We start from the raw sequence: 27,672 nt of genomic DNA, 5'->3' as shown, positions 1-27,672 counted from the left end.
AGGGTGGCGGAAATTCCCATTACAAACTTCTAGGAGTTGTAGAGGGTAGTAAGTCTCAGAGTTCCCTGTCCTGGTATGCAACGGGTAGACACGATGACGTGTAGTCAAACGATCCCCAGATGTGACTTATTGTCCGCTTTGCTGTTAGACCGAGTCAATACCTGTGCGTCACCGATAGAGGAAACACGGTGCAGTACACGTTTGCGGAATACACAGACATGCTCCTTGAGTATGGCGAAGCTGCAGGTACAGGAAGAGCTGCTAGTCGGCTGCATCACGAACGTTTACCACACCGTCACACTCCATCGCACAAACTGTTTGCCTAAGTTACACAACTGCTACGAGAAACGGGTACCTACTCCGTGAGAATGCAGGACTGTGGTGCTCGCGCAGTGGTTAACACACTGGACTCGCATTCGGGAGGACGACGGTTCAATCCCGTCTCCGGCCATCCTGATTTAGGTTTTCCGTGATTTCCCTAAATCGTTTCACCATGCCGTCTGCTGGGATGTCTCCGGACAGCCAGTGAAAAGTGAGGTGGTGCTCCATCATGCTGAAACCACAATTCCTGACGGACATTCAGTGGCACAGCTTCCAAGAACCGGTCCGTTACGTGTCGTAGGAAGGCTAAGTATACAGGGCCAGTGACCTTGGATGGAATGAGGTATGGTCCAATCACATGACTGTCCAGAATACCTGCCCACACGTTAATTCCAAACCTGTCTTGAAATCCCTGAACATGCGTGGCATGAGGGTTTTCGTCCGCAAGACATGGCTATTTCGGGCATTCAGGAGACAATCCCTTGTTGACCTACATTCATCTGTGAAGAGAAGTCGACGTGGAAACAGGGGCGCGTCGATGGAACGGTGCAGGAACTACGTGCAGAAGGCGACGCGTTGAGGAAAGTCAGCTGAACCCATAGCGAGTACCCTTTGTAAGCGGTACGGATGTAATTGTTGCTCATGCTGGACGTCCAAGACGGTACTGTGACTAACAGCCATTGCACACGCAATTGTTCGCGAACTATCTGATGGGCTGTCTTCAGTGCAACGCAGTACACCTTCTTCAAATTCGGGAGTGAGGCGTCGCCGTGGAGCACCACAGTGGTGGTGGTGGTGGTTAGTGTTTAACGTCCCGTCGACAACGAGGTCATTAGAGACGGTTAGGGAAGGATTGGGAAGGAAATCGGCCGTGCCCTTTCAAAGGAACCATCTTGGCATTCGCCTGAAACGATTTAGGGAAATCACGGAAAACCTAAATCAGGATGGCCGGAGACGGGATTGAACCGTCGTCCTCCCGAATGCGAGTCCAGTGTGTTAACCACTGCGCGAGCACCACAGTCCTGCCTCCTCACGGAGTAGGTACCCGTTTCTCGTAGCAGTTGTGTAACTTAGGCAAACAGTTTGTGCGATGGAGTGTGACGGTGTGGTAAACGTTCGTGATACACCGACTAGCAGCTCTTCCGTTACCTGCAACTTCGCCATACACAAGGAGCATGTCTGTGTATTCCGCAAACGTGTACTGCACCGTGTTTCCTCTATCGGTGATGCACAGGTATTGACTCGGTCTAACAGCAAAGCGGACAATAAGTCACATCTGGGGATCGTTTGACTACACGTCATCGTGTCTACCCGTTGCATACCAGGACAGGGAACTCTGAGACTTACTACCCTCTACAACTCCTAGACGTTTGTAATGGGAATTTCCGCCACCCTGAATATAGAGAGATTAAACGGCTAACTGGTGCACAGTATACAGTCCCAGTTGCAGGTTAACTACACTACTGGCCACTAAAATTGCTACACCACGAATATGACGTGCTATGGACGCGAAATTTAATCGACAGGAAGAAGATGCTGTGATATGCAAATGATTAGCTTTTCAGAGCATTCACACAAGCTTGGCGCCGGTGGCGACACCTACAACCTGCTGACACGAGGAAAGTTTCCAACCGATTTCTCATACACAAACAGCAGTTGACCGGCGTTGCCTGGCGAAAAGTTGTTGTGATGCCTCGTGTACGTAGCAGAAATGCGTACCATCACGTTTCCGACTTTGATAAAGGTCGGATTGTAGCCTATCGCGATTGCGGTTTATCCTATCGCGTCATTGCTGCTCGCGTTGGTTGAGATCCAATGACTGTTAGCAGTATATGGAATCAGTAGGTTCAGGAGGGTAATACGGAACGCCGTGCTGGATCCCAACGGCCTTGTATCGCTAGCAGTCGAGATGACAGGCATCTTATCCGCATGGCTGTAACGGATCGTGCAGCCACGTCTCGATCCCTGAGTCAACAGATGGGGACGCTTGAAAGACAACAACCATCTGCACGAACAGTTCGACGACGTTTGCAGCAGCATGGACTATCAGCTCGGAGACCATGGCTGCGGTTACCCTTGACGCTGCATCACAGACAGGAGTGCCTCTGATGGTGTACTCGACGACGAACCTGGGTGCACGAATGTCAAAACGTCATTGTTTCGGATGAATCCAGGTTTTGTTTACAGCATTATGACGGTCGCATCCGTGTTTGGCGACATCGCGGTGAACGCACATTGGAAGCGCGTATTCGTCATCGCCACACTGGCGTATCACCCGGCGTGATGGTATGGGGTGGTATTGGTTACACGTCTCGGTCACCTCTTGTTCACATTGACGGCACATTGAACAGTGGACGTTACATTGCACATGTGTTACGACCTGTGGCTCTACCCTTCATTCGATCTCTGCGAAACCCTACATTTCAGCAGGATAATGCACGACCGCATATTGCAGGTACTGTACGGGCCTTTCTGGATACAGGAAATGTACGACTGCTGCCCTGGCCAGCACATTCTCCAGATCTCCAACCAATTGAAAACGTCTGGTCAATGGTGGCCGAGCAACTGGCTCGTCACAATACGCCAGTCACTACTCTTGATGAACTGTGGTACCGTGTTGAAGCTGCAAGGGCAGCTGTACCTGTACACGCCATCCAAGCTGTTTGACTCAATGCCCAGGCGTATCAAGGCCGTTATTACGGCCAGAGGTGGTTGTTCTGGGTACTGATTTCTCAGGATCTATGAACCCAAATTGCGTGAAAATGTAATCACATGTCAGTTCTAGTATAATATATTTGTCCAACGAATACTCGTTTATCATATGCATTTCTTCTCGGTGTAGCAATTTTAATGGCCAGTAGTGTAGTTCCGCTGTCTCCCATCACGAAATTCTTGCCCTGCACAATTTACGAAACAGTCACTACACGGAAAGCCCCGCTCCCGCCCCACCCATTCCAATGATTCTTTAAAGCATCAAACTCTCATGTATAAACCACTGTCAAACGACTTATTTACTTTACAAATGAATTAATGTGTTAAACTGGTTTCATTAGACGTTTTCAGTTGGTGAGAGATCTGGAGAATGTGCTGGCCAGGGCAGTAGTCGTACATTTTCTGTATCCAGAAAGGCCCGTACAGGAGCTGCAACATGAGGTCGTGCATTATCCTGCTGAAATGTAGGGTTTCGCAGAGATCGAATGAAGGGTAGAGCCACGGGTCGTAACATATCTGAAATTTAACGTCCACTCTTCAAAGTGCCGTCAATGCGAACAAGAGGTGACCCAGACGTGTAACCAATGGCGCCCCATACCATCACGCCGAGTGATACGCCAGTATGGCGATGACGAATACACGCTACCAATGTGCGTTCACCGTGATGTCGCCAAACACGGATGCGACCATCATGATGCTATAAACAGAACCCGGATTCATCCGAAAAAATGACGTTTCGCCATTCGTGTACCCAGGTTCGTCGTTGAGTACACCATCGCAGGCGCTCCTGTTTGTGATGCAGCGTCAAGGGTAACCGCAGCCATGGTCTCCGAGCTGGTAGTCCATGCTGCTGCAAACGTCGTCGAACTGTTCGTGCAGATGGTTGTTGTCTTGCAAACGACCCCATCTGTTGACTCAGGGATCGAGACGTGGTTGCACGATCCGTTACAGCCATGCAGATAAGATGCCTGTCATCTCGACTGTTAGTGATACGAGGCCGTTGGGATCCAGCACGGCGTTCCGTATTACCCTCCTGAGCCCACCGATTCCATATTCTGCTAACAGTCATTGGATCTCGACCAACGCGAGCAGCAATGTCGCGATACGATAAACCGCAATCGCGATAGGCTACAATCCGACCTTTATCAAAGTCGGAAACGTGATGGTACGCATTTCTCCTCCTTACACGAGGCATCACAACAAAGTTTCACCAGGCAACGCCGGTCAACTGCTGTTTGTGTTTGAGAAATCGGTTGAAAAGTTTTATGTCAGCACGTTGTAGGTGTCGCCACCGGCGCCAGCCTAGTGTGAATGCTCTGAAAAGCTAATCATTTGCATATCACAGCATCTTCTTCCTGTCGGTTAAATTTCTCGTCTGTAGCACGTCCTCTTCGCGGTGTAGCAATTTTAATGGCCAGTAGTGTACTCGCCCATTGGTGCACTAGTGTCGCTTCAACTGCCACAAGGTAACAGCTCACTCAAAAACGAGTATTTAAGTTAAAGTGTGACTCACCTGTGAAGCTTTGTCGCTGGAGGACAGGGGGCACTGGAGGTACATAATGCTGCCGACGGCAGCTGTCACCGTGGAAGAGTAGTTGCTGCTGGAGACACCGACTTCCGTGTTCTTTCCCACAGAAGAGCAGTCCGCGAAGCTCAGTGACCCTGCAGAGAGAACGGACCAACACATGTATGCTAAGGACAACATTGGTTATTATAATGTGATTGTTGGAACGGCCTATGCTGTACATCATCACAAGCCTCCAGTGCGCTGGGAGAAGATAATAACATAAATATGGAGTGTGAATTACACCATATAACTGACTGACACATGCAGTTACGTGTAAAACTGTCCATACAAGCCTGACTTACCCCATAAGAATGAAATGTCCTCGTCCTTGCAAAGCTACTCTTAGAATGGCACAATGCTGGTGACGAGAACTTATTATTTATTTATTTATTACTCTGTAACCTATTACCTATACTTTGAACACAGGCTGTACTCGCTCTTACGTACAGGGCGTGGACAAAATAATGTGAACACCACACTACATAGTACATCTTGTTGTAGGATGGCACCGCTGCGTACATGTAAATAGTGTTATTCTAACTGATGGACCCATTTTAAAAAGTTCGATTTATTCAAGTACAAATCCAAAATGAACAAGTTTTATACCAATGAAAAGAGGACGTTTCAAGGTTTTTTTTTTTTCATAATGTTCGATATCAATTTAATACACTACTGGCAATTAAAATTGCTACACCGCGAAGATGGCGTACTACAGACGCGAAATTTAATCGATTTCCAACTTTGATAAAGGTCGGATTGTAGCCTATCGCGATTGTGCTTTATCGTATCACGACATTTCTGCTCGCGTTGGTCGAGATCCAATGACTGTTAGCAGTATATGGAATCGGTGGGTTCAGGAGGGTAATACGGAACGCCGTGCTGGATCCCAACGGCATCGTATCACTAGCAGTCGAGATGAAAGGCATCTTATCCTCATGGCTATAACGGATCGTGCAGCGACGTCTCGATCCCTGAGTCAACAGATTGGGACATTTGCAAGACAACAACCATCTGCACGAACAGTTCGACGACGTTTGCAGCAGCATGGACTATCAGCTCGGAGACCAGAGGTGGTTGTTCTGGGTACTGATTTCTCAGGATGTATGCACCCAAACTGCGTGAAAATGTAATCACATGTCAGTTTTAGTACAATATATTTGTCCATTGAATACCCGTTTATCATCTGCATTTGTTCTTGGAGTAGCAATTTTAATGGCCAGTAGTGTATATTTAATAATTTGTAATTAATTAGTTTTTAATAATTATTTCATAATTATAAATGTGATAAATGTTATAAACCTTCAATGTGGCTACCGTTGGCTGAACGGCAAATATCGACGCGGTAGCCAAACGCGTCCCACACGCGCGAAAGTGTATCTGCTGTTACCGAGTGCACGGCAGCTGTGATCCGGTTCCGCAGATCGTTCAGAGTGGTTGGTAGAGGCGGGACGTAAACAGCTTCCTTCACATAACCTTATAAGAAATAGTCCCAGACTGTGAGATCAGGAGATCTCGCTGGCCAGAAGAGCAGAGCCAGGTCAAGTCCCCTACGACCGATCCAGTGCTGAGGAAGGGAGTCATTCAAAAAGCCTCGTACATCACTGTGGCAATGGGGCGGAGCTCCATCCTACTGGAGAATGAAGTCCTGGGAATCTTCCATAACCTGAGGGAACAGCCATTGTCACAACATGTCCAGGTACGTGATCCTGTTACAGTTATTTTTTTTTTTTTTCAAAGAAAAATGGTCCGTAAACCTTTGTACGGGATACGACACAGAACACGTCGAGCTTCGGTGATTCGTGTTTCAAGGTGAATGTGGACTTTCCAAACACCATAGGCGTACATTGTGTCTGTTGACTTTTCCACTAAAGTGGAACGTCGCTTCATTGCTAAAAATTACACGCCGCAGAAATGCGTCATCCTCCATTTTTGCTAGCACGCAATCACAAAATTCAAGTCGCTTCTCTTTGTCACTGGGGTCCTTTCCATACAGTTGGCTGAGGTATTCCAAGTTCTCGAATGGCTGACTTACTGGGACTGCGCATAAAACTTTCTCGAATCCGTCGGACATCATCCTCTGACAACGCGGTCGGTCTGTGCTGTTGCCTTTTCACACACTCTTAGTCTATTTAAATTGCTTAAACCAACGGCTAATGCTTTTGCGAGTTGCTGGTTGAATACCGAATTTGGTACGAAATCCCCGCGCTGCATTGCATTTTGGGACTCACTTTTCGCGAACTCAAGAACGCAGAAAACCTTGTGCTCCACAGGTGCCATTTCACTCACAACTGACAGTGAAATGCAATGACGGCCCTATTGCCGCGCGAACTCTATCGGCCGCTTCTGAAACCATCACCGCTCGCACGCCGCCGCCTGCCAAAAACTTCGAAACTTCCTCTTTTCGTTGGTATAAAGCTCGTTCATCTTGGATTTGTACTTGAATATATACGAATTTTTGAAAATGGGTCCATCATTCAGAATAACCCTGTACTTCGACTTGGCCGCAGTGCGCAACTGACGTGACAAGCGTCGGAAGTTTCCTACCAGTATATTATACACTTTGTTCTGCGACAGTGAACACCAGTGGTCAGTGAAATGTGTGACCTCTCACACTTCCAAAATGTGCTACTCGTTCGTGTACGGTTAGCGGGAGCATCTGAGACGAAAACGGCTGAACTGTTTAACGTTTCACGGGCGACAACATCCACGGTAACGACAGGGTACACGAAACACGGCAAGACGTCGTTGGCGAAGAGGAATAGCGAACGGAAGTCGAAGTTTACTGCGAGAGACCGACGAGTATTCAAAAGGACTGTGACCGGACAACACAAAACTACTGCGGCAAAAGTGACTGCAGAGCTCAACACTCATTTTGAGTGAAAAATGAAACGATCGTATGGCACCGTTGGCCAGGAGGTCCCGTACGGTTTCGGCCGACTTGTTTGCAAGTCTTATTTCACTTGAAGCCACACTGGGCGACTTCCGCATCGATGATGATGGGGACAACCCGGGCCCAGGCAAGCACGTTACCACTCAACTTTTCTTTTCTCTTTTTTTTTTTTTGTAACGTGTCACCCTTGCGCAGGGTCCATGCTAATCTTCTCTGTATCGTTCCAATTTTAGTATATGTACCGCCAAAGCGGTACACTCATTTTAGTGGGAGGCAAGCACGTTACTACTCAGCTAAGCAGGCGGACACTCATTTAAGTGATACTGTGTCGACAAAACTACTACGGGAGGAACTTCACAAGGCTAACACTCATGGAAGGGATGCAGTTGCGAAACCCTTACTGACGGAAGCCAACGTAATGCTGCGAAAGAAATGGCGCCACGATCATAAAACCTCTACACTTGATGACTGGAAAAATGTGGTACGGTGCGCTGTATCATCGTTTAAATTGTTTCCCACAAACAGCTGAGTTTATTTATGGAGACCACCAAAAGAAGCTTACGATCCGGCCTGCCTGCTTCCTACAGTCAAACTCGGCGAGATTCGGTTACGATTTGGCCGGCTACGTCGTGGTATTCAGCTGGTCCCACCATTACGCTCACTGCCCGGATTTGTGCAAATGAATATCTCGACATCCTCGACACTGAAGTGCTTAGAAGGGAACCTCCCCATCGCACCTCCCTCAGATTTGGTTATAAGTTGGCACAGTGGATAGGCCTTGAAAAACTAAACACAGATCAATCGAGAAAACAGGAAGAAGTTGTGTGAAACTATGAAAAAAATAAGCGAAATATAGAAAGTGAGTAGTCCATGCGCAAGATAGGCAACATCAAGGAGTAAGTGAGGTCAGGAGTGCCGTGGTCCTGTGGTTAGCATGAGCACCTGCGGAACGACATGTCTTTGGTTCAAGTCTTCCCTCGAGTGAAAAGTTTATTTTTGCAAAGTTATGATCTGTCCGTTCGTTCATTGACGTCTCTGTTCATTGTAATAAGTTTAGTGTCTGTGTTCTGCGACAGCACCGCAAAATCGTGCGATTGGTAGGCGAAAGGACGTGCCTCTCCAATGGGAACCGAAAACATTTGATCGCAAGGTCATAGGTCAACCTATTCCTCCACAGGAAAACACGTCTGATATATTCTATACGACACTGGTGACAGCATGTGCGTCACATGACAGGAATATGTTGTCGACCCACCTAACTTGTACACTTGGCGAATACGTAAAAAGATTCTTCTACGCTACCCGATTTAGGTTTTCTTATGGATGTGATAATCACTCACAAAAAAGTGATGAAAAAGAAGAGGTTGTCACATAAACTGAATATATGAAATTAAACTCTTCACTCGAGGGAAGACTTGAACCAAGGACCTCTCGTTCCGCAGCTGCTCACGCTAACCACCGGACCACGGAGCTACTGAGCTGACGGCTCCCATGATGTTGCCCATCTTGGCATGGACTACTCAGTTTGTATATTTTGCTTATTTTTTTCATAGTTCCATACAACTTCTTCCTGTTTTCTCGATTGATCTGTGTTCAGTTTTCCAAGGCCTATCCACTGTGCCAACTTATAACTAAATCTGAGGGGGGTGCGATGGGGAGGTTCCCTTGTTGGAATAACTATAATCCCTTCATCATAAGAATAAACTTGATGTAAACAAATACAAACGCAATAATTAAACGAAGTAAATAAAATAAAAAATAAATACTGTCATGTGTTATGCTCACGAGCTTACGTAGTGTCCCTAAAACGCTCTTGCGAAAGCCACGGCGGGTTTACTCCTCCCGTTGTTCCCAAATGAGCAAGATCTCCATCTCTCGTGTCTACGATGTAGACAGAACGTCAAGTTACCTTCCCCGTTGCATATTTAATCTGTCGCCTTTGAGCCCTCCCTTTTTCTGTATTGTTGTTCCATTTTGCCAACCCTTTGTTGGAAGGGCAGTGGACAGCACCCATTTCTTAGAGAAGTGCACCAATTTGTAAAGAGATAATATCAAATTCAGGAAGAGACTGAATAACAAGAATTTTTGTACGACTTATTTCATAAGTGATCGCTTAATCGCTGTCACGTAGAAGAGGTAAACGCGCACGTCTTCCTATCATAAGTGAGTATTATATTTTCAGACTGTACATGTTCGACCGTAACTCTCAAGGTGGGCTGTACGTGAGATATTACAGCATTTCGTCGTTGCCGTTTGTTGGACCAAAATGAATGAACGGAGCACTCCATCTCCAGAGACGAGCAGACACTGGACATCTCACATGGAGCTGTTTGAAAAGCAACAGTATCTCCATTTTTGTAAATACACTGCCTCCAGGCGAACTCCCATAGTCAGTATGAGCGTTTGTCTGGAACCAGCGGTCTCTACGTAAACCCTACCACCTCCCCCACCTCATTATCAGACCGTAGATGATATTCGTCTCGTTTGGTCTCCGGATACTATTTATTAGAGTGCTTATGGTAAGGCTTCCAATCTTCATATTGATAAGCGAAAAGAGTTTAAACACCTTCCAAAAAAAACTAAAAAGCACTTCAGAGCAACACTAGACCAAAAAGTTGGATCCGTAACCACACTGTTAAAAAGGAATTTTAAAATACTTTTCGGAAAATATATGCAGCAACTGGACAGCGAAATAGGTTAACGGAGGCAAGTGTAACATTGCATCACTGGAAGTCAGTAGCACTCAGAAGTAATAGTGTGATAATAGTAACATGTATGAAAAATGATTAACATACAAATAAGATGCTCCAGGAACGCACATATGAAGGCTATTTATAAAGTAATGAATAGCTATTTCACGAATAAATAAAAAATAAACAAAATTTCTTAACAAATAAATGTAAAAAGGATGACAGAAACATATCCACACAGACCATAATGTGTAGTACAGAAGAGCTTTTCGATACAAACTGTTATTTATAACCAGTTACTGAGATCATAATGAATTTTAAGAATGTTAACACATAGTAACAAAAAGTTCGTGAAGTTATGATAGCAATGAATTGGTTATTCTGAGAGACGTGTTTAACAGAACAGGTTTTTCTCCTGCATTCTTTCAGTCACAAATCTGCAAAATTGGACATTCTTCCAGAATGAGATTTTCACTCTGCAGCGGAATGTGTGCTGATATGAAACTTTCCTGGCAGATTAAAACTGTGTGCCGGACCGAGACTCGAACTCGGAACCTTTGCCTTTCGCGGACAAGTGCTCTACCAACTAAGCTACCGAAGCACGACTCACGCCTCGTCCTCACAGCTTTACTTCTGCCAGTACCTCGTCTCCTACCTTCCAAATTTTACAGAAGTTCTCCTGCGAACCCTGCAGAACTAGCACTCCTGAAAGAGCAGGAGAGCTACTGTAAAGTTTGGAAGGTAGGAGACGAGGTACTGGCAGAAGTAAAGCTGTGAGGACGGGGCGTGAGTCGTGCTTGGGTAGCTCAGGTGGTAGAGCACTTGCCCGCGAAAGGCAAAGGTCCCGACTTTGAGTCTCGGTCCGGCACACAAGTTTTAATCTGCCAGGAAAGTTTTGGACATTCTCGTTGCAAACGTTTCAATATTCACTCTATCCAATCAGCACCTAATCCCGAATGTTTCATAAAATGAGGGCTCTTTAATAAATTTATGTAAGGAAGGAAGAAAGATGTTGGTTCTAACGTCTAATAAACTGATGTACAGAACACCTGTACGAAATATTGAAACAGTCCGATTATTAATCTCCGTTCTCCGGGTTTGCGTTGGTATAATGGGTATCCGCAGAACTTTTACCAAGAGGGAGAAAGATTCTAACGTTGTCAGTTTTGATATAGCTTCTGTGAAGTTTGGAAGGTAGGAGACGAGGTACTGACGGAAGTAAAGCTGTGAGGACGGGTCGTGCGTCGTGCTTGGTTAGCTCAGATGGTTACCGGCACGATAGCTCAGCGTGTTCGGTCAGAGGGTTGGCTACCCTCTGTAATAAAAAGCTGAGGGAACCGATCAACGAAGAACCTCAACAGGTGTCATGAGACGTCCGCCCTGACCAAATACAAGGAACAATATACAACAAAATGAAATCAACAACAAAAAAATATGATAGAGCACTTGCCCGCGAAAGGTGTCTCGAGTTCGAGCGTTGGTTCGGCACTCGCTTTTAATCTGCCAGGAAGTTTCAGTTTGGATGTAACTGGCTCGGCAAGTTTGAAAAGGTGTCGTGTTGCAACGACTACATGTCATAACAATACATAGAAGTAACTGTGTGTCAAATTATTGGTAGTTCCCCACATAGTATTTTTAATGTAGATTACTTCGATGCGTAACCGGTAAGCATATTCCACTACCATACAAAAAGTAAATGTTTTTATGTTAATAGTATGAACATGTATGCACCCACTGAACTATGAAATAAAGTAAGGAAATATACACGAAAAATCTTGTCATTTGCCATTATTATATTAGATTTACACTGAAAATTGTAAATGTAACATATTAAGAAACATTCAGTGAAACACCATATACATAATTATGCGCCATCATTTATATACTCACCGAAGCGGAGGAACGGAATAAATTTAAAAAGGCTTAATCAAGCTTTGATGCCATCTATAACACTATATTCCCTCCACAACTACATATCTAGTTACATTAATGATTTATTGCATTACTATCATTCTTTCTAGTTTTTAATATTGATTAACATAACTGAAGGTGAACAGAATGAGTTTTTGTAGTTACATTGGCACAAGGCATTCGAGGGTCAGTATATGATTTAAGCAAGGTGGGAAATTGCCGAAAACTAGCCTGAATCTCTTTCAACAACCTAGGACAGAACCCAGGATGTCCTTGTCTCTCTACTTCATCATATAACTCTGCAATCATGACAGATGGACAGTACAATTCGTACCTCTACGACTGCATTGGCACTTTGTTGGACACCATTGGGTTAGAAGAAGTCCCAGTTCTTCTTGATACCGTCTCTTTTCCCCTTTTCCAGCCCGAAATATGGTATTTACTTTTACGAAACATGCACTTGGGCACGCAGATTAAGTGTAGATGTATACACGGCCGTGTTGTTCAGAGTCTACGGCAAAAGTTGTGCCGTGTAAAACTGATTGTAAAATTTGCAAGCCATCGCGGGTTTTATTTGTCCACATACAAATGGTAAACTACTGTTGTGGTACCGTGGTTCGTCAAGGGGAAGGGACATCGCTGAGTGGGATTCTGGGTAGATGACGGGCACTCATGCTGCTACTATGTTTATGTTATGCGGGCAGCTCGCCTGTCACGGTGTTGGATCAGGTCCTTTCTGCAGCTCGATACGGAAATGACCAGGTTTGGTGAGGGCGTTTTCTGCTAAGTTATCTGAAGCTTCGTGTCAATCTTCACTGCAAAGCACCGTCGAAACCGCCGTCTGGCTAAGGAAGTGGCACAATTTCCCCTGAAAAGTGTGTAAAAAGAAACGAAGATAGTCTAGTCGTCGTTAAAGTCACAGTATTTCCCGTTGGTCCTGGTAGTCTTGAACGCGACAGTTTCATAGTATCGCAGACAGTGCTTAATGGAAATTCGTGAGAATGCTGTAAAGGTTAAAAAAGTCGCACTCGGATTCTAGGAGAGGACAATAGCCACACCTAGCTGCGCATTGAGAGGGCCTATGACTGTAAGCCACTCACTGCAGATTCTCAGTAACAGTCAATAAATGTATGTATTATGAAAAACAGGATACGAGACTGTTTAATGAATCAACTTTCGCGGATGCAGCTGTGCTTTTAATGGATTATTAAGTCTTCAACGGCTGTGTAATTGGCACTGCAGATACGTTACACTGCCTCAGAAGTAGAGGTGGACTCTTCGACGCACTAATTGCGATCAGCTTTGGCATGCTAGTCGGGGATCACCCGACAGCATCTCCCACGAAATATCTTTCAAGAGGACCGCGTCTACTTGTCATCACCGATTTCATCCAGATTTATGGCACATTGGACTTGTCCAGATGTGAATGTGATGGAGGTGGATGCTTCAGAAGAGCAAGCATTTAGAGAAAATAGCAGTTTAGGCCCTGGCCGGCCGAGACATGTATTGGTTGGTTGATTGATTTGCGGGAGGGGACCAAACAGCGAGATTATCGATCCTATCGAATTAGGAAAGGATGGGCAAGGCAGTCGTTCGTGCCCTATTAGAGGAACCATCCCGGCATTTGCCTGAATCGATTTAAGGAAATCACGGAAAATGCTAAATCAGGAGGCTCCCGAATGCGAGTCCAGTGTGCTATCCACAGCGCCAGCTCGCTCGGTGAGGCATCAATCTTTTATGTTAGCATAGTCTCCAGGAAATAAAGTTCAGAATACTGTACTTTTTTATCGGTTTGGTCTACTGATGATGGCATGAAATAAATTACGTCTTCTTTCTTTTCTGCTCGTTTTCTTTCTTTCCAGTAGTTTTCCATCTTTTACCTACGTTCTTCTCTTCTTGCTTCATAAAGAGCGTTAACAGAAAAGGCAACGGAACATTTGGGACCGAAAATAAATTTCCAGGGAAGGTTCAAATGGCTCTGAGCACTATGGGACTCAACTGCTGAGGTCATTAGTCCCCTAGAACTTAGAACTAGTTAAACCTAACTAACCTAAGGACATCACAAACATCCATGCCCGAGGCAGGATTCGAACCTGCGACCGTAGCGGTCTTGCGGTTCCAGACTGCAACGCCTTTAACCGCACGGCCACTTCGGCCGGCTCCAGGGAAGGAGAATTTCGTACAACAAGTTAGATACTTTTATTATTTTACAGTTGATGACATAGTGGAGTGATATTCATCGTCGAACTTGAGGAAGCAGTAGTTTTCTTAGGATCTTGCATACTTTATAAACGCAGCATTATGACAAGCACATGGTTGTTTTAAAGTTTCTAAGAAAAACAAACTTGGTTTATATTGATGAAAGGTTGGCTATCAATTTACAGACTGGCAGCAAGCCACGCGTAATGGAAGATTTCGCCAAATATTGACGAACGTAGCTGGCGGTATACACAAAGGTGACAAAGGTCATGGTATACCTCCTAATATCGTGTCGCACCTTCTTTTGACCAGCATAGTGGTGGGCATGGACGTTGTTGGACGTTGTTGGATGTCCTCTGCAGAAATAGTGAACCATGCCGCCTCTCACCGTCATCATAAGTTGTTGTGCTCATTGCTGAGCGTCGTGACCCTATGAACCAAGCGTCTCCATCCTCCTGAAGAGGTAGACCGGAGATCTCATTGATTTGATCTATCTATCTGCTCGTTGCTCTTCCTCTTGGTCTCGTGCCGTCGAATATTTCCTTGCAAAATTATTTTCTCTAGATTTTCTCCCTCTCTTCTCAAAATATGGCCAAAGAATTGTAGATTGTTTTCGGCAACTCGGATAGAAAGGCGTCTGGAGATACCGAGTTGTTCAATAATGGACACATTTGTTCTTCTTTCGGTCCATTTTATGCGTAGCGTCCTACGCCAGCACCAAAGCTCAAACGCGTCAATGCGCTGTTTGTCTCTGGCCTTGAGTGTCAATGTTTCGCAACCATAAAAGAAGACAGAAAACACGAGTGTTTCGACTAGCCGGATATTTGTGCTATTTATTATTGCTCTGCTCTGTCACATATTGGTGAGCTTCTTCATAGCCACTCGCCCTTTCGTGATCCGTCTTCTTACCTCATATTCACATCTTCCCGTGCTGCAGATGGTTGACCCACAATAGATGAAGGAATGCACGACTTCCAGTTCCTTTAATGACCTGTCAGCTGGATCTGTTACTCCTGATCAATTATCAAGAACCGGCCGCTGCAGCAGAGTGGTTCTAGGCGCTTCAGTCCGGAACCGCGCTGCTGCTACGGTCGCAGGTTCGAATCCTGCTTCGGGCATGGATGTGTGTGACACCCTTAGGTTAGTTAGGTTTAGGTAGTTCTAAGTCTAGGGGACTGATGACCTCAGATGTTAAGTCCCATAGTGCTTAAAGCCATTTGAACCATTTTTGAATAAACATGATGGTTGGTTGGTTGGTTGTTTTGGGGAAGGCGACCAGACAGCGTGGTCATCAGTCTCATCGGATTAGGGAAGGATGAGGAAGGAAGTCGGCCGTGCCCTTTCAGAGGAACCATCCCGGCATTTGCCTGGAGTGATTTAGGCAAATCACGGAAAACCTAAACCAGGATGGCCGGACACGGGATTGAACCGTCGTCCTCCCGAATGCGAGTCCAGTGTCGAACCACTGCGCCACCTCGCTCGATGAATAAACATGAGTTTGGACTTGCTGAGACTGATGTCCAATCCATATTCTACACTAATGTTCTTTACTCTTGTTAGTAGCCCAGCAAGTTCATCTTCGCTGTTGGCTAAAAGCACAGTGTCATCAGCAAAACGAAGGTTGTTGATAGTTCTCCCACCAATTGAGATGCCTTTGCTCCGACCATCAAGAGCTTTCCTAATGACATGTTCCGCATAGATGTTGCACAGTTGTGGGGATAGGACACAACCCTGTCTCACACCTTTTGATACTCTGAATGAATCGGACGCGCCAGCACTTGTCTTTACAACTGCGAAGTGGTTATTGTATAGACTTCTAATCAATGCTATCAAGTGAGGTGGGATACCAAACTCTGCAAAAACCTGTCAAGACTCCTTTATAGCCGTCATAAATGCGAAACCGTTGCCGATGCAGGGTTTTGTGCACAACCTTCCCCCTCGATTACGTCCCATATATGTTCGATGGGATTTACGTCGGATGATCTGGGTGGCCAAACCATTCGCTCGGGTTGCCCAGAACGTTCTTCAAGCCAATCGCGAACAGTTGTGGCCCAGTGACATGGCACATTGTCATGCATAACAGTTCCATCATTGTATGAGAACACGATGTCCATGGAAGGCTGAAAATGGTCTCCAAGTAGACGAACATTACCGAGGACCCAATCTATGCCATGTTATCGCAGCATACTCCATCACGGAGCCACCACCAGCTTTTACAGTGCCGTGTTGACAGTCTGGTCCATAACTTGGTGGGGTCTGCACCATAATCGAATCCCACCATCAGCTCTTACCAACTGAAATCAGGATTCATCTGACCAGGCCACGGTTTGCCAGCTGTCTAGGGTCTAACAGATATAGTCACAAGCCCAGGAGAGGCACCGCAGGCGATGTCGCGCTGTTAGCAAAGGCACTCGCATCGGTCATCTGCTGCCACAGCCCCTCAACACCAAATTTTGCCTCACAGTCCAAAAGAATACTTTCTTTGTACGCGCGACATGCATCTCTGCGGTTATTTCACGTGTTGCTTATCTGTTAGCATTCACAACTCTACGCAGACGCTGCTGCTCTCGCTCGTTAAGTGAAGGCCGTCGGCAATTGTGTTGTCCGTGGTGAGAGGCAATACCTGAAATTCGGTATTCTCGGCTCACTCTTGACACTGTGGCTCTCGGAATTCTGAATTCGCTAACGATTTCCGAAATGGAATGTCCCTTACGATTAGCACATCTACATCTACATCTACGTGATTACTTTGCTATTCACAATAAAGTGCCTGGCAGAGGGTTCAGTGAACCACCTTCATGCTGTCTCTCTACCGTTCCACTCTCGAACAGCACGCGGGAAAAACGAGCAATTTTCAATTTTTCCGTGCGTGCCCTGATTTCTCTTATTTTATCGTGATGATCATTTCTCTCTATGTAGGTGGGTGCCAACAGAATGTTTTCGTAATCGGAGGAGAAAACTGCTGATTGAAATTTCATGAGAAGATCCCGTCGCAAGCAAAACCGCCTTTGTTTTAATGATTGCCACTCCAATTCACGTATCATGTCTGTGACACTATCTCCCCTATTTCGCGTTAATACAAAACGAGCTGCCCTTCTTTGTACTTTTTCGATGTCATCCGTCAGTCCCACCTGATGCGGATCTCACACAGCACAGCAATACTCCAGAATAGGGCGGACAAGCGTGGTGTAAGCACTCCCTTTAGTAGACCTGTTGCACCTTCTAAGTGCTCTGCCAACGAATCGCAGTCTTTGGTTTGCTCTACCCACAATATTATCTATGTGATAGTTCCAATTTAGGTTATTTGTAGTTGTAATCCCTAAGTATTTAGTTGAATTTACAGCCTTCAGATTTGTGTGACTTATCGCGTAATCGAAATTCAGCTGATTTCTTATAGTACTCATGTGAATATCTTCACACTTTTCCTTATTCAGGGTCAATTGCCACTTTTCGTGCCATACGGATATCTTATCTAAATGATTTTGCAAGTCTTTTGATCATCTGGTGACTTTACAAGACGGTAAATGACAGCATCATGTGCAATCAATCTAAGACGGCTACTCAGATTGTCTCCTATGTCGTTAATCTAGATCAGGAACAATAGAGGGCTTATAACACTTCCTTGGGGAACGCCGGATATTACTTCTGTTTTACTCGATGACTTTCCGTCTATTATTACGAACTGTGACCTCTCTGACAGGAAACTACGAATCCTGTCGCACAATCGAGGCGATACACCGTAGGCATGCAGTTTGATTAGAAGAGGCTGGTGAGGAACGGTGTCGATAGCCTTCTGGAAATCTAAAAATATGGAATCAATTTGACATCCGCTGTCAATAGCACTTATTACTTCATGAGTGTAAAGAGCTAGTTGTGTTTCACAAGAACGGTATTTTCTGGAACCGTGCTGACTATGTGTCAATAAATCGTTTTCTTCGAGGTACTTCTTAATGTACGAATACAGTATATGTTCAAAAACCCTACTGCAAATCGACGTTAGTGATAAAGGCCTGTAATTCCGCGGATTACTTCTACTTCCCTTTTTGGGTATTGGTGTGACTTGAGCAATTTTCCAGTCTTTAGGTACGGATCTTTCTGTAAGCGAGTGGTTGTATATAATTGCTAAATACGGAGCTATCGCATCAGCATACTCTGAAAGGAACCTGACTGGCATACAATCTGGACCGGAGACCTTGTCTTTATTAAGCGATTTAATCTGCTTTGTTTCACCGATGATATCTACTTGTATGTTTCTCATCTTGGAAGTTGTTCTTGACTGGAATTCAGGAATATTTACTTCGTCTTCTTTGGCGAAGGAGTTTCGGAAAACCGTGTTTAATAACTCTGCTTTAGTGACACTGTCATCAGTGACTTCACCGTTGTTATCGCGCAGTGAAGGTATTGATTGCATCTTGCCACTGGTATGCTTTATGTATGACCAGAATCTCTTAGGGTTTTCTGCCAGATTTCGAGACAGAAAATTACAATTTCGCGTTCAAAGTCTGACAATTCCCGTTGTGCGGCCACAATAACGTCGGAAATCTTTTCACGTGTATCAGCTCAGTACAAATGACAGTTCCGCCAATTTACTGCCCTTTTACTTCTTGTGTACGCGATGCTATCGCCATCTGTATACCGTGCATATCGCTACCCCATGAGTTTCCTCACCTCAATGTACAATGCAACGTGTTTAGATGCAGTCTTCTCGGGATGTGGTTTCTTTTCCTCTCTTGATTGGATAGCAGCAGTTTTGAGCTTTTTGATCAAATTCTTTACCTGACAATAAAAGTGTACATCACAGGCTAGCGGAGAGAATTTGAGGGGGATCAATTTAATATTGGATCTGGGAAACATCCTTCAGCTTGAAAAATCCGGTTGTATAATTGTTAATTTGTTTATCCTTGTCACGAGTCAATCAACAGAAGACATTTGTTCTCCGGTTCGTAGGGTTTCACCAAATCAGTCAAAAATTTTCTGTATAAGCCTGCTCTAAGTTTCCCAGATTTTGACGAAGGAATAACGACATTCCTACATATATCTGCGAATTCGTCAACAAGCATGCAACAGTTTTCCAGAAATTGTTATACCATATTGCGCTGTTGCTAGTGGGTGACTTTCTTCATATTTACATTTATTTTCAGTGTGACTAACGTAAAAACTGAAGACTAAAATAGAAAATTAATTAAAAAGTTTCCGCCTAGGTTCTCGAGCCCACGAACCTCTGGTTACCGTTTTGTACATTTCCCGGTGAATCAACCGATGCCTGGAAAGTAAGCAAACATGTCTCGCTCAATCTGCGCTGGAGATACTATGTTTTTCCAAACGCTTTGCCATCTGGATTTAGCACTTCTGTCACTTTCATTTCTAGCCAAGTCCTGCATACACCATAAATTTTGAGGAAATTGGTGATGATGAGTAGGAGCGGTCCTCTTGTTAAATCATTACGTTTCCAGGCTAACGTCAAGACGCAGGATCCGTTTTGGTCCAAGTTGATCCGTTGATGCAGACGAAAATACAAAAAAATTGCTACATGTTTTCGATTCGCAACTTAATAGAAGATTTAGCAACTGTGATCTGTTGTAGATGTATTTGAGGAGGAAACAGGCGGAGCGATCTGTTGTAGATATATTTCACGAGGAAACTGAGGCGGTGCCAAGAAAAATGGTGAAGGCTAAGGTCAGGTCAACTTCTTTCAGTGTGCCTGGATTCTAATTGCGCTTTCTGTAATTTTTTTTTCTTACTTTTTGATAAGGTGATGGAAGATGTCCAAAAATTTATATACTTTAAATAAACTTGACTGCGGACAATAAAGCCAGTGGTGCCTGCCAGTCTGTCGTGTATCTGATCGCCTGTGCAGATTGTATTTATTTGTGTTTTGATGTGTTGTTTTTTTCTCTCAAGAAACACATTATCCCTTTTTTTAGGGGCTGTGAAGATGGATAAACGGCCAAAAATGTTACGCTATTATCGCTGATATCTCTCTCCCTTTCTCTCTCTAATAACAGCGTTTTCATTTTTTTCAAATCATCTAATATACTACCGCAATATAACAGATGGACACATGATCGTTAACGGAGCTCATTAAACGACGTGTAACAGATACAAAGCTCGTAAATATTATCAGAAATTTCCCAATGCTAGCTGACACAGTGGGTAAAATTTTTCCGCCCAAGTACACTCCCCTGTGTTCGGTACGTGCTGTTTATTGCTTCCGCCATTTTAGAAAATTCATTCATGTTGCATAACTTACATGCACTTCTAGGATAAATCCTGAACTGCGTTATCTAGTTGATCCATTGCCTTGTACGCAATTAGTTGTCAACCTCAGCCCAGCAAACAAGCTGCGTGAAAAGCCTCAAAGGTGGGTCAACAATGGTAATCGGATGCTTTTATAGATCGCCTGGGTCAGGAGCTGTATGACCAGAGCGTTAAAGAGAGAACTTGCAGAATGTCATAAATAAGTTACCTGGTATAATAATAGGAGATTTCAATTTGCCTGGTATACAATGAGAGCGTAATGCGATCAAAACTGGTGCCAAAGACAGGAATTTGTGTGACATTCTGAATGTCTTGTCCGAAAATACTTTCAAGTAGATCGAGAACCAACTCGTGAGGATAAAGTCTTAGACCTCCTAGCAACAAACATACCTGAACTTTTCAAATCAGTTAAGGCAGAAGAATGCATCAGTGATCATAAAACTGTGACAGCATCAAAGACTACGGGTGTTATAAGGACTGTCGAGAAAGGTAGGAAAATATTTCCGTTAATCAGGAGTGACAAGATACTAATTGCACAGCATCTGAATAGCCAGTGTCAAACATTCAGTTCTTAAAACGAAGATGTGGAGCACAAGTGGATAAAATTCAAAAGCATCATTCAATACTCCACAGACAAGTATGTTCCGAGCAAGGTTTTATGGGATGGAAAAGACCCACCTTGGTTTAGTTGCCCTGCTACAAAGTTGTTACGTATAGAAAAGAACTTCATCAGCCAGACAAAAGCTAAGCGAAGCGAAAATGAATCTTCAATCAACTTGAAACTAAACTGATCTGACCAAAAATTCTTAGAAGTTTTCGTCTCACGTTAAACCAGAAAACGGATCAAAATCATGTACTCAGTACTCAGTGAGTATACTGGCACCGAAATGGAAGATGACAAAGAGTAGTCCGAAATAGTGAATTTGGCCTTCTAAAACAGCTTCACCGCGAAAAATCGTAATAGGATGCATCCTATCAATCACTTCATGAATGCCAAAACTGGAGACATTGAGATAAGTGTTCGCGTAATAGAAAAGCAGCTGCAATCGATTAGTAATGGAAAGGCACCAGGACCAGATGAGATACCTGTGAGATAAGATTGTGCGACAGAACTTGCTCCCCTTCTAATAGCAGTTTATAGTAGTTCGCTGGAGCAATGAAGAGTACCTAGCGACTGGAAAAAGCGCACATCATTCCCGTTATCAAGAAGAGTCGTAAGACCGTTGTTCATTATTATAGGACAATATCGTTGACGTCAAACTGTTGTAGTATTATGAAACATGATTTATGCTCACGTGTAATGACGTATCTGTAATGACGTTTCTGCAGCCGGCCGCGGTGGCCGAGCGGTTCAAGGCGCTTCATTTCGGAACCGCGTGACTGTTACGGTCGCAGGTTCGAATCCTGCCTCGGGCATGGATGTGTGTGATGTCCTTAGGTTAGTTAGGTTTAAATAGTTCTGAGTTCTAGGGGACTTATGACCTCCGATGTTAAGTCCCAGAGTGCTCAGAGCCATCTGAACCATTTGAACGTTTCTGCAGAATTAAAATCTCCCGTCTGAAAATCAATATGGATTCCTCAAACAGGGATCTTGTGAAACTCAGCTCGCTCTGTTCCTCCGTGAGATCCACAGTGCTGTAGCCAACGGCGCTCAAATTGATACCATGTTCCTTTACTTCAGGGAGGCTTTTGACACAATCCAGAGCTGCACATTAGCGAAGATAAATACGAGCTTGCCGAGTACCGTACCAGATTGTTGACGGGGATCAAGACTTCTTGCAGATAGAACTCAGCACGTCGCTTTGAAAGAAAAATCGACTGATATAAAGGTTATTTTCAGAGTACCGTGAGGAAGTTCCATAGAACCACTACTGTTTACAATGATAAGGTAGCAAGCGTCGGAAGCTACATGAAGCTGTTGCGGTTATCTTGAAGAAGGTAGCATTGTCAGAATACTTAATCGAACTGCAGGATGCCCATGCAGAGAACAGATAAAGGGTGAAAGATCCAGCAGTTGGCCCTGAACGTAAATAAATGTAACGCATTGCACATATTTAGGAGAAGAAATAAGATGTTGATGAGGTCCCATACTCCGAGGACCGTTGGGGACGATGCGGGAGACCCGTACCGCTGACTAGGCAAGGTCGTAGCGGAGGTGGTTTGTCATTGCCTTCTTGAAACAGGGGATGAATGATGATGATGACGACACAACACCCAGTCATCTCGAGGTAGGAAAAATCGCTAACCGCGCCGGGAATCGAACACGGAATCCCGTGCGCGTGAAGCGAGAACGCTACCGCAAGACCACGAGTAATATACGGCTGTACAATTACACAATTAATGCCAAAAAAAGCTGAAAACAGTATCTACAGTAAAATATATACATGTAACTATCCGGATCGATCTTAAGTGGAATGATAACATAAAACAAATCTTAGGAAAATCAGATGCCAAATTGAGATTCATAGGAAGTACCTTACGGAAATGTAATTCATAACAGAAGAAGTAGCTTACAAAACACTTTTTCGAACGATTCTGAAATATTGCTCAACATTCTGGGAGCCTTACTACGTTAAATTAATAGAAGATTCAACAAAGAGCGAAGCGTTTCGTTCTCGGAGCATACACTCGGCGCAAGAGCATTACGGAGGTGCTCAAGATACTCCAATGGCGGACGCGTCAAGAGGGATGTTCCAATCACGTAGAGGTTTACTACTGGTGTTCCGAGGGCGTACGCTCTGCGGTTAGTCGAAGAACGCATTACTTCCTCCCCCACACATATTGCGAAATGACTACGAGGAGAAAATTCGAGAAATTAGAGCTAATACAGAACCTTACCGACGACCATTCTTCCCAAGCGCCGTTCGCGAGTAGAACAAGTAAGGGAGGATCAGACAGTGGTGACAGAAGTACTTTTCGCCACACACCGTCAGGTGACATTCGGACTTTTGATGTAGATGTAGAGATAAACGTAGGTTTCAAACGATGTTTTACTCACGCATAGGACCGAGCAAGGTGGCGCAGTGGTTAGCACATTGGATTCGCATTCTAGATGGTTCAAATGGCTCTTAGCACTATGGGACTTAACTTCTGAGGTCATCAGTCCCCTAGAACTTAGAACTACGTAAACCTAACTAACCTAATGACATCACACACACCCATGCCCGAGACAAGATTCGAACCTGCGACCGTAGCGGTCGTGCGGTTCCAGACTGTAGCGCCTAGAACCGCTCGGCCACGCATTCTAGAGCACGACGGTTCTAACCCGAGGCCAGCCATCATCATTTAGGTTTTCAGTGATTTCCCTAAATCGCTTCACGCAAATACCGGTATGGTTCCTTTGAAAAGGCCACGGTCGGCTTCCTTGCCCATCCTTCCCTAATCCGATGGGACTGATGACCTGGCTGTTCGTTCCCTCCCCCAAATCAACCAACGTACGTTTGGTACGTTTTTCCTAAAACTTTTCGACAAAATTCATCATTACAGTAGTCTTTTGGTTGAAGTCAGACTAAACAATATCAAATTTAAATTGCAACCAAAAGCTGAATGATTTAAAATCAACGGAGCTATATACGCATTTCACGAATAAAGAAAACTTTTGACAGTTTGAACAAAAATAACAAAGGCAGCAACTGAACTTTCTCTTGAATCACAAAACGTTGTTAGAACTGACGACGAATTACAAAATTTTCTTACCAGTATTTATGTGTCTGGAACATTAATAAATATCGTAATTACGCTGGCTCAGGAATGACTTCCATGCTACTAGAGGGTGCGTGGAGGGTAAAAACTGTAGATGAAAACAGAGATTTGAATACGTCCAGCAAATACTTGAGGACGTAAGTTGCAAGTTATACTCTGAGATGAAGAGGTTGGCACAGGAGAGAAACTCGTGGCGGGCCGTATCAAACCAGTCAGAAGACCGATGACTCAAAAAATAAAACAAAAAGAAGAAAAATCGGACTCTCCGATGGGCACTTGGAGTTTCATATTCAATTGTAATAATGTTACTGGTCTGGTAATAACATGAAATACGAGATAATGGAATCTAGAACTATCTCGACCTAATTCATAGTTAGTACAATGTTGATTGCGATTGATGTCTATGTCGATGAAATGTAGTACATTTCTTTGGAAGTAGGAAGGTAGAGAGGGTCTAATTCACCTGTTTTTTAGAAACCACCTGCAAAGCACAATCAGGTCCGCTGTCATGCACTTCGAATGCTCTGTTTAGACCTTTGTAACATTGAGATGTAGTGATACTGAGAAATCCTGGTGGACTAATTTGTAAACGATATGTTGTTTCTGTTTTAACACTTCATATTCACAACAATTGACGCTACACTTCTTGTAACGGCCCGCAGCTGTGAGGAAAGCCGGTGAAACGACATAGCTGGGAGGGAAAGAAGGTGTTATGCTCCTCCGAGTACATCAGGTGACCTCGCAGCGAATCAGCGGCGAGATAGTAACGTTAAGGTATCAATTTTCAGCTCGTCTGTGTCAAAGACAGCGCTGCCTCAGACATCTGGTAATATTTCGCTGTCCATAAGTCACGGCTCACATATGCTGGACACGCCTAAATCTAGAAGGTGTTGTAGAACACTATACCTGTGACCACGAGGGCAGCAAAGGCGAGAAACATTCTGGAAATGCGGGCCATGGCGGTGAGTTGCGATTGACGCATCTTGCTGGAAGTCGGCCATTTATACCGTCGAATCCTGGAGAGGCTATCTGCAGACTGACCTCCGCCAGATGACAGCATCAGTGTCCACCACACATCGTGCCCGCGTCCAACGAGATACACGGGCCGTGCAACGTACATCTGACGTCACACTGGCCTGCTTGTGCGCCACAATTCGCGAACGCTCAGCTCCGTGCACGGCCCATGGGAAATAAATATTTGATTGATACCCCCTAAAGGTCTTAATTTTGTCGTGTATTATCGAGAACTTGCATGCATTTAGACACGCAGTCGAGAATTATTAAACTTGTCTGAAATAGTTAGTCGCTCCCCGCCCGAGACGTCTGCTGACACTCGTAAGACCTACGGTGTCACGTGCTGTGGCGTAAGCGCCACGATCTGTCTTTCTCGTGGGCTTCGGCACAAGTCTCAGTGACGTCATGTTCGCCGAATCGGTGTGAACTGAGGCTGTGCATTTTCAACGGAAAAGTGAATTTTTGTGTGCGATATGTACTTAGAAATAACAAGACGTCCATTTTTCATAATATAACAATGACAATTATATGCGTTAATTAGAATATATTTGATGAAATTCTTATTTAAATGACGTTGGTATTCGGACTGAAAATGAAAAAAATAATGAGTGAAGGAGATTCTAATCAGCGATTACAGTCTCGAGTAAAGCAGATTTTTTCCATGTTTGTATATTTTACGCTTCACGTAAATGCTCGTAGAACATGTGCCTTTGTTTAAAAATTTTCATCGGCCCAGAATCAAAATCAGGCCCCTCACATGATGTGCGAGCATCCTATCGCACAGACGCGCCACCCACCGAACAACTGTCCTTCCTTTAGGGTATTAAAAGAGCTCGTAAAACAACAAATATAAAAAATTAGCGTATCCGGAAATGCTTCGCAATTGCTAAATATCTAAGGGAATTGAATATATGTCTTAACCTCCTTCTCTCTCTCTCTCTCTCTCTCTATCTCTCTCTCTCTCTCTCTCTGTCTATCGCCTCCTTCCCCTTTTCTGTGTCCATTTACTCCTTCCCCCTCTGTCCATCTCCTCTTCCCTCTCTCCTTCTGCCCTTGAGCCTTGTTTATTGTTGTAGCAAATTCAAAGTCTCATAACAGTATTCTATGATAAACTGAAAAGCCATTAATTCAACTTTCCTGTTTTCTGTGAAAACCGACTGCGAGGAAGAAACCAGAACAGCACATAAGATTTGTATCCAATTTTTAGTCAATACATACATAATGAGAAAGAAAGAATATGGGAAAAACTATTTGCTAATAACTTTTTGTCTAACATTTTAAATGCCCTGCTGTCATAGTTAAAACTGACAACGAAAAAGAAAAGAAAACCATACATTTTGAGAACTTGACATAGCAAAGTTTTTATTTTTCGCAGTCGGTTTAACAGATAATCTGTATAATAAACCTATCTTTACTCATGGGTGATGCTGTATTGTAACATATCACAATAAATAAAAAAAAGTGGTAAGTAGTGCTTCAGGTTGGATCCCTTAAAGTGTTATCTAATACGAGTGCGTTCCCGTTTCGTATCGTTATAGTTTTTGCACCGCTTAATCAGCGTTGGTATACCTGCTATTTCGGCGTTGGTGTCTTAGTAGTTATTACCCCAGGATAGCTGGGAAGTGTTTGGTGTGCGCAGTCCTCCCGTGCCGGGCCCCTGGCCATGCCAGGCGGACCCGTGTCCACTATGGAGAAGCTCGCGGAGCAGCCTTCATCGCGACCCTCCGACTCTTGCACCGCCGCCCTTCGGGGAGAACCGCGTCCGAAACGCCGCTCGTCCCGGCCTCCCGTCGCGCACAATGCTCCGCCCACCTCGCAACTGGCGAAGGATAGCTTGAATCGCGCCAACCGCCACAAATCGCCGGTGGACACCACCGGCACTGAAACCGATCATTAAGACTGTCCACAGTCGCGTGTCAGGGTCCGTTCATCCGCGTCGTCGTCGTCGTCCGATGATTCACCTGACCGCCTAGTAATTGATCTTTCTCGTAGTGAGGCGGCGAACACATCGGCTCTGTCTGACCACCACCCGGCTGTACCTGCACCTCTTTCTACGCCGTCCCGCCACCGTGGCGAGTCTTCTGGACACGCTGACCCAGTCGGAAAGTCCTCTAGCCGTCGCTCCAGACGCCCCTCCGCCCACGCGGGCTGTGGTGGCAGCAGATCGTGTTCCGATACCCCCCTGCCGGGGGACGCCGCAACGGATGGTCCTGTGGATGAGGACATGGCTCATGCTCCCGACCCTCCTTCTCAAGAGATCCCGTCAAGCCCTCTGAAGAAAGAGAAGATACCCCCCATTGTGGTATATAATGTCACTAATTATACGAAACTGAACACTGAGCTCCAGCGGCTCATTGTCGGCCAATTGAGAGCTGTTTACCAAAAAGATCATGTGAAATACCTGCTTG

The 27,672-nt window shown here is 44.7% G+C and overlaps 1 protein-coding gene and 1 non-coding gene across 2 annotated transcripts in view; both read right to left on the bottom strand.

Annotated features, from left to right (window-relative positions):
* Positions 1-25,231, bottom strand: part of LOC124777229 — a 146,863-nt gene extending 121,632 nt beyond the window's left edge. Inside the window, exons 1-2 of the mRNA XM_047252554.1 lie at positions 25,157-25,231; positions 4,547-4,695 (exon numbers count right to left, since the gene is read on the bottom strand). Coding sequence (XP_047108510.1) covers positions 4,547-4,695; positions 25,157-25,208 — 201 coding nt within the window. The 5' untranslated portion in view covers positions 25,209-25,231. The remainder of the gene's footprint in view (positions 1-4,546; positions 4,696-25,156) is intronic.
* Positions 7,641-7,746, bottom strand: LOC124778156. The gene has a single exon (XR_007015868.1). It is a non-coding gene; the product is annotated as a U6 spliceosomal RNA (small nuclear RNA).
* Positions 25,232-27,672: the final 2,441 nt, after the last annotated feature.

This window comes from Schistocerca piceifrons, chromosome 2 (genome assembly GCF_021461385.2).
Source record: "Schistocerca piceifrons isolate TAMUIC-IGC-003096 chromosome 2, iqSchPice1.1, whole genome shotgun sequence".
Taxonomy (NCBI): domain Eukaryota; kingdom Metazoa; phylum Arthropoda; class Insecta; order Orthoptera; family Acrididae; genus Schistocerca; species Schistocerca piceifrons.
This window is presented reverse-complemented; position numbering and strand designations above follow the sequence as displayed.